Source organism: Pinus tabuliformis, chromosome 1_1 (assembly GCF_031772625.1).
Source record: "Pinus tabuliformis cultivar Carrire ecotype Pingquan chromosome 1_1, CPIR1, whole genome shotgun sequence".
NCBI classification, from domain to species: Eukaryota; Viridiplantae; Streptophyta; class Pinopsida; order Pinales; family Pinaceae; genus Pinus; species Pinus tabuliformis.
In genome coordinates, this window is record NC_142297.1 from 354,810,637 (window position 1) to 354,821,339 (window position 10,703).

Consider the following 10,703-nt stretch of genomic DNA (forward strand, 5'->3'; position numbering starts at 1 on the left):
TGATAGCTGTCATAATATGAAGCACTCAAATATGGATCATTGGTTTATTTTTTCATTAAGCTTTTCAACTGCTCCAGAATTATGCATAGACTGTGAAATCGAACTCGGGTAAGGCAAAGAAACTGTATTGGTATTGGTAATATGCTGCGGAGTTGAAGTTCCATCATTGCGGCTATGTGGAAGTATAGGTCCATCGCTAAAGTTTACTTTGGAATCAGGGCAAGGTGTAATGATTTCTCCAGTTGACTTTGCTGGAGTTGTCACTCTGCTAGAAACTACACTAAATGAAGCATGTCCTGCATTGACTGACCCTAGATTGTGTGAGAGATTCCCAGTAACAGTGATCCCAAAAGATGCTGGAATAGCTGGCTGTACTTGTTTGAGGTGCTGCTGTTGTATGCTCCCAAGCTGCTGAGGCAAGGGCAAAATTTGCCTCAACGATTGCTGCAAATGTTGTGATGTTTGTTGATGATTCGTTGTTGGCTGTTGATGTATAGGCTGTGAATGGACTTGAGATTGTGTCCGAACTTCATATTGTAGAGGTTGGTGGATAAGAAGCTGTTGCCCAACCTGACGATGTTGTTGCTGCGGTGAAGGTTGCTTGAGTATTTGGTGTGAATAATTCTGATTTAAAGGATAATTTTGTAGTATACTCTGCCCATGATGCTTCTGTGCAGAATCGATAAGCTGCACAGATTGTTGATGCCGCAAGTTCTGATGTTGCTGGTGCTGTTGTATATTGTAATGATTTTGATTTAGCTGTCCTTGTAGAGTTGTTGCTGATGGACTTGAGCCCAAGATTGATACCATATTTGCTGCTGTTGCTGCTGAAGACCCCTTGACTGAAGTTGAGACCACAGATAATTTTTGCTGGGATAAATGAGAATCTTTCCGAGAGAGAGAATTTTTGTTAACAGCACCAACCCCTGATTTCGAAACAGATGGGACACAAAGCATAGTGGCAGTGGCAGCAGCTGAAGGTATAGATGGACCTGGCAATATCCTTTGCATTTGACCTGAATTCAGAGTAGGCTGTTCACCCCTTGACTGTTGTCCCTGACTTAAGCCCCTCTGCAGAGCTTGAGGTGAATTACTATATATATCGGGCAAAATTGGTACTGCTGATGCAATCGTAGTAGCTTTCAGCTGAGGTAAATCCTGAGTAGTATGGCCACATTTTAACCCTTGACTAATAACAACACATGCATCTTGCCCTGGAAAATGAATCCCCTGTTCAGTAGGAAGCTTGCCAAAGGTAGCAGCCTTAGTAACTGAGCCTTCAGAAAATGCAATCATGTTTGCCGTAGCATTATTTACTATTTTTGGCTCAGCATTTGTTTGAGAACCTTGCAGAATTTTAGAAGGCTCCCATTCACACCTTAATACATTAGACTTGTCCAAATTTCTTTGAACAGATGTCTTTTGGTTTTCTTCATGACCACCATTACCATAACTTCTGTCATTGGTGGTTTTCCCAGCATCTACAACTGCAGTTGTTACCACTCTCTCTTAGTTGTTGTTGTTGCTTCTGTTGATTGTGACTAGCAGGAATGCTATATTGGTGAGCTTGTCCAGAGATTGGTTGGTTATGGGTAGATTTTTGGGATGGACTCTGCCCTCTTGCAAGGTCAACCATGCTCTGAGCTGTCTGTCCTTGTGAAGCCGTTATTGATGCAACACTAGGTAACCTCAAATCAGGACTAATAGGTCCTCTATTTATCTTATTATTCATAGAAGATGGTTGTGATTTAGAGTCAAATCCTTTGGCCTGTGTTTGCAAACCAGGAACAGTTGCATGATTTTGAGTGGAAAGATATGCATTCTGTTGTTGGAATGGTAAATGTGCTTCTGCTTGTTGCTTCATTTTTCCCATTTGCTTTACTCCAAAGGTTGTCATCAAGCTAAAATCCTGAGAATGAACTGGCAATGTAGGTGTGCAACTAGCAACTTCTGTAGATTGAGAATTCAAACTTGAGACCTGCCCTGAAGGAAAGTTTTGGCCATATGCATTTTTTTGAACCATTGGAAGCTGTACTTTTGCAGCTGATCTGTTATCTGCTGGAATGTTCTTTTCATTCATATGGTTTGAATTCTGTGATACAACTCCAGCTTGTGATGATGAGATTGCATGTTGATGTTGCAGCTGGGAAGATTCTGAGGCAGGAAAACTGCCAAGGCCCTGAGAATTCTTTGGCTGCTTGTGACCAGGGGTTACTGAGGTTGGATTAGCCAACTGTTGAGACATCATATGAGGTTCATAGAATGGGTGATTATAAATATGTGGCAACTGCAAAAGATTGTGTATTGTTATAAGAACAAAATTCCATAAAGACAAAATCTCATTGATAAATTAGAAAATTTGAAAAAATATGTAGTGTTGTCTATCAGAGTTATTGCTCAAGAATGAACCATCAACCTGCTGTGGTACTAGAGGTCCACTGTATGTTGTTCCAAAGAGAGCAGGTGATATAGAGAAAGGGAAAGTAGGTTGCTGGATGACAGAATTAAGTAGTTGAGCCTGTAAAACTGCAGCATTTGCAACACTCCCATCAAGTAAACTGTTCCCAGCACCACTGACTGAAGAAGTGCATGTAGATGTAGTACTGCCAGTAGAAAACATAGCTGCAGTTACCAAAACACTTCCTTCCGTTGTGTTACCAGCTCCTGTACTACTGCCACTGAGAGAAGTTGCACCAGTAAAAGGCAAACTAAAAATAGATCCATTCTGCAGAAGAAAATGAAATATTACACCGATGCAGTTTGTTATTAGTCAACAGTTCATTAAATGTCAACTTAAATTTCCACCATACCTGAAATGTTGGACTCTTTTTCTGTGATGGTTGAGTTTGCTGTTGTGAATTAGACTTTATTTCCAGTGCATCCATGCATGGATTACCTTCCCTATTCTTTGCCCCATTTACATTTACAGGAATAGAATTTACATCAGCACTTCCTTTATCCTTGAGACAAGTCCAAGCTAAGTCATGGGATCTACCTCCAGGTGCCAGAGCAGTACTTGCAGATGTTCCTATTAAACCATTTCCATATAGACCACTTGAACTTCCATAGGAAGCAGCCCACAAGGGGTTAGATTTCATCTGCCGCTGGCAATCAATGAAGTGGGTTATATACACATGTGTTGCACAGCGCTTCCGTGACTGGTGTGTGGGGAATAGAAATGAGGGAAGCTGCAGAAAAGATTTGAGTATGCAATTAGTACACCGTGTAATAGCTAAAACTCAAGTGAAGTGAAAGGTAAACCAATATAGAGAAGCCTGTAATTAAAGACTATTCTTCAGGCTACAATTTCTGTATTCTTGAAAGCATGTGAAAGTTCTCACAAACATAAGACAAACAGTTGATCCTTGAATCCAGGGATAACTAATATATTCCCTTACCAAGTCATCATTGTGATTACAGATCATCACGCCTCACTCTCAAACTAACTTTCCTCAGACGATTTAACTTTTACAGATCTTTTAATATTGAATGTCACAAGGCTTAAATGATAACAGATTATGTAATAGCGAAGCAGCATTGTTTGCTGCAATGGCATACAATGAAAAGCACCGCCAGGGTTCTCTTACAGTTTAGATGAAAAATGTCAAAGCAACAGTTTGTAACATTCTTCACGTAAAATCACAAACTAAAGCATTTCACCAAACAATTTTAAATCTTTGATGCTAAAAGGCTTGAATATTAAGAATCTATGATGTAATAACCAAATAGCACTGTTTGCTGGGAGGCTCTGAAAGAAAACAACACCCATGGTTCTCTTACAGCTTACATGAACAATGTTAAAGCCACAGTTTTATAACATTCTTCACGTTACTTAAGATCTCAAACTAGAGCACATTTGGTATCACCTGTAGTGATTCTGTACTGTTCTCTGTTGAGGACATTCCTGTCATAGAGACAGGCGTTAGCCATGAAGCAGCCACAGCAGCTGCCGCAGCTGCAGGAGAGTAATAACTGTCAAGTAAAATTGGAAGGATTAGTTACATGTTAAACAACAAAACATAATAAATTTTTGTTACACTCACAACTCAAAGTCTCAAGAAATTAGAGAGAGGCCATAGTCCATAGACATTACCTCAAGTGAGGAAATCCTCCAGGCCAACCAGACATTCCCATGGAAACAGGTAATTGTATGCTTGGAGGATTACTTCTTGTGGTGGCCTTTGTTGGAACATTTGAATCTGGATCGTAAAGAACCATATTAATAAAAGCAGAATCATCAGAAGCAAGAAACGGAAGACACAATGCAAAGATAAGACATCACTTCAACAATATTAGACCTATCTGACCTCAACCCTATCAAATTAAACATTCTTCAGATAGACCAGACATACCAGGTCTATCTATCCCCTGGATACATAAATCACCCTTGACGATTTTCCCTGTTCCCTTAACTGCTGGTTTAGCTGTTTCCTGCTTGCCCTTGTCCTTTAAAGCCTCTGTCTTCTTGTTTTTCTCTCTGAAAATACTATTATCCTTTTCAGGTGTCCGCTGACTGCATTCATCATGCTCTGTATTCTGAATAAGTTGCTTATTTTCTTCTTCAAATTCCATATCCTTAGAAATTTCCACTTTATTTCTCTCCCCTACCGAAGCAACTTCTGCTGCAAGAATGGTTGCCAAATCCATCTGCCAAGCAAGCACTTTTCAATTTTATAAGTTTATAAGCATAAAGATGTCCAGACAAAAAAATACACTTATCAATACTGTTTGACTATCCAGAGTTCTGAACTCAATACAAGCCTCAAAAGATGAACCATAAACTCCAAGTTGACAATAGCATGAGTAAATTAAAGATCATAAGTTGACTATCCTAATCAGAAAACCGTGCTGTAATTTACTGTTTGAATGTCAAGAAGCAACATTAGGTAATAAACAGCTGCTAAGATAACTGCTTCTAACATTGACAGGAGGAACAACATATACTGCAGTGATGATATGACACTTGAAACAGAAAACAGAAAATAGATAGCTTCATAGAATAAATATTAAAGCATATTATAAAGTTGTATAACAAAATACCAACAAACCTTGTCTGTCTCCTTGGCATCAGCCACGTTGAAATCCATAATGTCATCACCCTTGTCACTATTTGGAAGTGTCTAGAAAGAAGAGAAGCACATAAAAGTGCATGGTACAAAGACAAAGTTAAAGCAAGAAAGACAGAATGGAGAAATAAATTCTTTGGTGATGCTGATATGAATAGGCATTTAGACGCTATTTACACTTCAGCATATTAAGAAATAGATTGCACATGGATAAACCTTTTCTTTCTCCTTTGCATCAGGCATGTTTGAATCAAGAGTGCAATCGGCCTTGCCAATATCTTCAGGAGGTGACTGCCAGGAAAAAGCCAACCAAATGCGCACATGCTATAAGCAAACTCAACCAAAAATACATACAGAATTAAATGAGTCTAACATTGATAAACTTCAGCCCTTATCAATGCAGATGCATTTATTCATATACAATTCTGTATGAAAACATCAGTGCCATTTAAAAAAAACATAGCAATCAAAACCTACACTACAATGAAATGAAGTGAAAGAAGGAAAGCAAAACATACCATCAAATCTATATCAATTTTGTTCCGATCACCACAGTCCATTGCAGTCAATATTAATGGTCTGTCAACAATTCAGAATTGATAGTTAGACAAAAATCTCTAGAACACTGATGATAGACTATTCAGTTTTCTGTATACAGAGTGCCAATATAACAGAAAGATGCATCCAACAGTCACTTCGGAAATTGATCATGTGTGATTTAGAAAATTTTGTGGGTATTAGAGACTGCTAGAACCTCGGGCTAAATATATGCAAATTGATCTGCATCCTTTAAACAAGGTTAGAACATGTGAACCTAATCAGTGCAGGGCATATCTTTGAACCCTAACTGAAACATAGTTTAAAAGAAAAAAGTAAAAATAGAAATGGTTGGATAGAGCTTGCCTCCTTTTGTGCTCTTCTTCATGTATAGCTTCTTCCATTACTGGATTTTTGGTGAGTTCACTATCAACATGCATTGGGCCATCAAAGTTTGCAACTGTAAGATTTTCTTGTGGATCACAGGTGCTTTTGACATCCTCTGATGCAGAAATGCTGGTGTCCATTTTTACTTCTTTTTCCTCAGCAGTTACAGGGTTCTCTAAATCAGCTTTGATGTCAGGGGAAACTGCCATCAAGCCTATTACAGCTGGAACTAATGTTACTCCTTGAGGACTTAATTTTGACTCTATGTCTGATTGGCCTTTGTCAGAATGGAAACAGTGAGCTTGCTCAGCAACAGCCAGTTCCGGTGACCAGCAAGGATCTGAAATCGGCGTCATTCCTTCATCCTTTATTTTAGAGCTCATTCGCTGACGTTTTCTTTTCATGGCTACAGATCCAAGACATACAAGGACATTATTAATATTAAAAAGTTACAAATAGAACTTTGAAAATAAATGGAAAACAGTAAAGACCTCCCGGTTGGCTCGGGGCAACAGTGGATGACGGGGAGGCTGCATCAACAGCAGATGCCTCAGGACTCGGCTTCAAGTCCAACGATGTAGCAGAATTTGCTAGTGTTGAGTTCACTGCTAGCTTTGTCTCAGGTTTTGCTTCTGCAGCAGAGGGCATTGAGTGAGCGGTGAACATTCTCGCAAGATCAAACAGAGTTTCTGCAACCTCCACTTCAGTTTTAGACACTCGAGAGGAAGATGCCTGTATGACAAAGTCCAATATTTAGAACTGTAATGAAAATGACCGAATGCAACATTCAGGTTTTTCCTTAAAAGGTAGCGAAACATCGACAGACCTTGACCAATTTTGAAGTTGAATGCTTCTGATTAACAGGCTTCTGCAAGGAAAAAAGACGACAAACTTGACAGAGTGTTTAAGAGAAGTTCAATTGCATTCTTTAGTATATTTTGGGGTTGTGTACTGACCTTCTTACGACCAGGATTCACGGACATGTTTGAGCAAGTTGGTGCAGATGTTGGAGCAACATCATTGGAGGCATGCTGGCTTGCAACGTCAGCTACATGTATATGCAGTGTGGATTCTTGTTGGCGTTTCGTCATAGCTGTTTCAACTGGAGTTTAGCACCATAATCCAGATTCCACACAAACAATCCATCCTAAACTGGCTTAAACTTTGAGACCAGAGCTTGATGAGTTTTAGCAAACCTGTGCGCAACTTGCGAGGAACTGCTGCCGAATCGATAGGTGTCAAATCTTCCCTAACCTGAAATCAGATCGCAAGGACATGTTATTAAAAAGTTCCATGCCAAATATTAGCCTCTAAGTTCTCAAACTTCAAACTTGTGTGTTTCTCAAATAACCACCTTTGTGTGAAGCTTCAGTCTCCAAGGGCGGCATGGAACTGCTGGGGGTGGCAGATCATCATCGTCCTCAGACTTAGCAGTTTCAGCATTATCACTGTTATAACTTTTGACTTTGGCAGTGGCAACGTTAGATTCATCATTTTGTGGTTCCTGCAAGCCAAGACGCTTTCTCTTGTGTTGAGATCTGGCCCGGTCTGTGCAGGAGTCAGATTCCTGAAACAAGGGTGAGATGCGTCCACTGTGTTTCTTTGACCTATCATGCATTTTGGGATTAGGACTGGGTTCATTCTCCACCATGTCATCACCATCTTCATTGCTGACTGCCGAATTAGAACAAATACAACTGAGACATATTAAAACAAATTCCAAGAAAGCACTCATAAACAACTTGATAAATTGCAAAATCGTGGTAACCAACACATAAGGATCAATGAAAGCTAAATAACCAAATTCAAGCAGGAAAACCCTTATATAATTTCTATGAAATTTTCAAACAGGAAACAACATCTAGTTAATCTATCAGGAAAGGGTAGCTCTTTCATTTAATGCAGTGGCTCTACCTGAGGAGTACTTAGGTCCAGATGCCCTGGATCGACGGGTTGCAGAAACATGCCTATTCTTTATAGCTCCTCCACGCCGGCCTTCACGGTTTTTCTCCATGAAAGTTCAAACTTTCAGACTTTCAGGTAAGATTCTGTCTGGAGAAAATTTCTATCCCAAAAAGCTTTTCCAAGCAAAATCGCCGCATGACCCCATAATACGAAGGGGACTTCAAAGGCTTGTAATGCAAGCTTAAACAGATGTACCCCCTCCAGCGAGCTGTGGAACGATGCGAAGAAATCTAAATACACCTCTGGAAGTCTAAACTGCTCGCAGCTGACATCAAATGGAAGCCAGGAATTGTGCAAAAAATTAATGCAAAAACCAGAAAAAGGAATATGCTGATTTCCCAGCAGAAAAAATGATGTCGAAAAGAGCTCCGAATCTCATGTAATACAAGAAAAGTCAAACATGGAAAGAAATTGAGGCACTCCTTGATCTTTACCGAACCTGGTTTTAAAAATGCAGGTATATCCTCAAGAACTCCAGGTAATCGCTACCAGAAGCGTATCGTCAAGGATCAAACGAGCAAGACAGGAAGCGAACTACAACAAATCACCGCATAAAACAGTAAATATTCGGAAGTGAAAATTGAAATTCGAAATGAAAGATCTACAACAAAATAATGGCGGCCGAAAAACATTTGCCGAGCGCAAGTCAAAAGAAACTTACATTCCCGACAAAATGAAGGTATTGGCACAACCATTGATTATCTAACTCATAGTTGAAAGCCTTTTCTTTACCTTTCCTGTTAAGAAATAAAAACATTTAAGGTAGTTTAAGCAGGCGTCATAAAAATAAAGTCTCAAGGTTTAGGTCGCAATCTCGAAGAGCATTTAAGGTTTTAGCAAATTCTTTAAGTACCGATACGGATATCAAAACTTTACCACAATCTTTAACAAATAAACTCATATTTAAGACGATTTTGTGTAAGCTTTAACGTGTTCGCCAGTATTCAAGCTTTTTTCCATGACATTTAACCAATCCACTCCGACTTAAGGTCTTGTCCACAATCTTTACCAAAACTACTTCCGGAAATCCAGTAATTTTCTCAAACTGTCCGAGGGATTACAGCAAGAGTCGAATCCCAGCGGGAAGGTAGAAATTCTAAAACTTTCGAACTCTGAAGCCGAAAAGCAGACAGAAGATAGCTGCAAGCCTCCGGCCTAGCGATTCCATGCGAAAAAAACTCCGGAGGAACACAAAACGCCAGTGAAATTAACGGTATTTGCGCAAGGTTCACTAAGTATCTGTGTCGAGAAACGCCTTAGCCTCCTGAGTTCGCCGCCATAGCCAAATCCCATCACGAACGCACGAAATTGAACCAAAATGCAACAAGATTGTGCAAAACGAGCAGAAAAAATATACCTTATGTCGAATTTCAAGCGGAAAAAAAGTCACAATGGTGCTCTGAAGGCGGCGAAAAATGCCAGTGGGTCAAAATCTTGGTAGGATCGCAAAACCGGCGTCAAAATTTTGGAGAAGTTGCAGCCTTCTCCAAATCAACAAATTAATGGATTGCAAAAACACAAGGAAAACCATTCTCGGTTTCCCCTGCCCCTGAGCTCGTTTTCTTGCGAGGGCTTGAGAGCAACCAGGCCAAGAACCGACGTCATCCTCCGCATCCGACGATCCAGATCGTCTGAACTGTTTCCCGCCGCTCTCGGCCGTCCGATTGCCGACCATGCGAGGCCCAAAATCCTGCGTGGCGAACACTTGTAAGGAACGAAGGCTATCTGGTCAAACAGAGGAATAGACACGCTGGCGGGGCCCACGTCAGCGGGCCAGTATTCATCGCTTTCAGTTTACTTATCCGCTTATTGTCCTGTACCTTATGTATGATCTGACGGTTGAGAACGATCCGGGAGAACGAAAATTGATCTCGTCCGTTAATGCCTTAAAGTAACGGACGAAGTTGTCACTTTACATAGATCGGTGTGAATCGTTCGTTAGTCAGGCGGATAAGAAAAACAAATATTTAATATTTTAATCCAAAATAATCAACGGTCAATATGGAAAGATTCTGACAATCGGACGGTCTACGATTTTTTCAAGATCCTCTTCGAGTACTTAGGCAATGATGGATCATTATTCCTCTGTGTGTCGCTTTCCATATGAGAGACCGGTAGAGGACTAGATGACTCCGGGTTTCAGTGGATAATTAAATTACATAAAAAAAAAAATGTTTATCGGGATCGTTTTAACACGTGGCATTTGAACAACCGTTTGATATCATCATTAGTGAAAATAGCGGCCACTAAAAAACGAAAATAACGGTGAGAAGAGGAACCGAACAGGAAATAATTTACTTTTTTACGAGCGTTGCACAGTTATAGAGAGAGATATTTTATATATTTATTTCTCTCGGTGTAATCAATTTCAACCACACATATAAAGTATTCGGTGTCCATGTTCTCTTCTTGCTGCCCGTGGGTCTAGGGATGTTTTATTCTTCTAAATTTATGCATTTGTTTAAAATTTAAAAACATATATGTTATTAATTAATTTTTAAAATTATGAATTTAATATTGATTTGTTTAAAAAAATTAATTAATATTTTAAATATATTAATTTTTTAATAATTTATTTATAAAATAATTTTTAAATAAATTATTATATATTTTTAAATAAATATAAAATCATCTTAATTTTATTTATTAAATATCTAGAAATATCAAATTTGCATATATGATGATGATGGTGGTTAACGTCCAATGAGATCAAACATCAAATTTGGTTTATCGACCTAAAAAACCAAT

The 10,703-nt window shown here is 39.2% G+C and overlaps 1 protein-coding gene across 4 annotated transcripts; it reads right to left on the reverse strand.

The window, feature by feature from the left end:
- Window positions 1-1,043: 1,043 nt before the first annotated feature.
- LOC149213055 (uncharacterized) lies at window positions 1,044-9,597 on the reverse strand. Of its 4 annotated transcripts, XM_089391946.1 has the most exons (20): window positions 9,313-9,597; window positions 8,832-9,219; window positions 8,617-8,692; window positions 8,395-8,489; window positions 7,905-8,220; window positions 7,345-7,664; window positions 7,187-7,244; window positions 6,947-7,083; window positions 6,817-6,858; window positions 6,482-6,722; window positions 5,970-6,396; window positions 5,585-5,645; window positions 5,283-5,357; window positions 5,049-5,120; window positions 4,353-4,647; window positions 4,094-4,199; window positions 3,867-3,972; window positions 2,811-3,188; window positions 2,417-2,725; window positions 1,044-2,287 (listed from the first exon to the last, which is right to left on the reverse strand). In XM_089391946.1, exons 5-20 carry the CDS (start codon window positions 8,002-8,004, stop codon window positions 1,460-1,462), a joined length of 3,555 nt encoding a protein of 1,184 aa, XP_089248072.1. In that variant the 5' UTR covers window positions 8,005-8,220; window positions 8,395-8,489; window positions 8,617-8,692; window positions 8,832-9,219; window positions 9,313-9,597; the 3' UTR covers window positions 1,044-1,459. The 4 variants fall into 4 exon arrangements, with proteins under 4 accessions (XP_089248072.1, XP_089248071.1, XP_089248073.1 ...); XM_089391945.1 differs by lacking the exon at window positions 8,832-9,219; XM_089391947.1 differs by having other exon boundaries at window positions 7,905-8,163; window positions 8,832-9,597.
- Between the last annotated feature and the right edge of the window lie 1,106 nt (window positions 9,598-10,703).

Coding starts and splice junctions, on each gene's coding strand:
- LOC149213055 (XM_089391945.1), bottom strand. CDS start 8,004: ATGGAGAAAAACCGTGAAGGCCGGCGTGGAGGAGCTATAAAGAATAGG. Junction 7,665..7,904: donor TGGACCTAAGTACTCCTCAG/GTAGAGCCACTG, acceptor CTAATTCGGCAG/TCAGCAATGAAGATGGTGAT. Junction 7,245..7,344: donor GACTGAAGCTTCACACAAAG/GTGGTTATTTGA, acceptor ATCTGATTTCAG/GTTAGGGAAGATTTGACACC.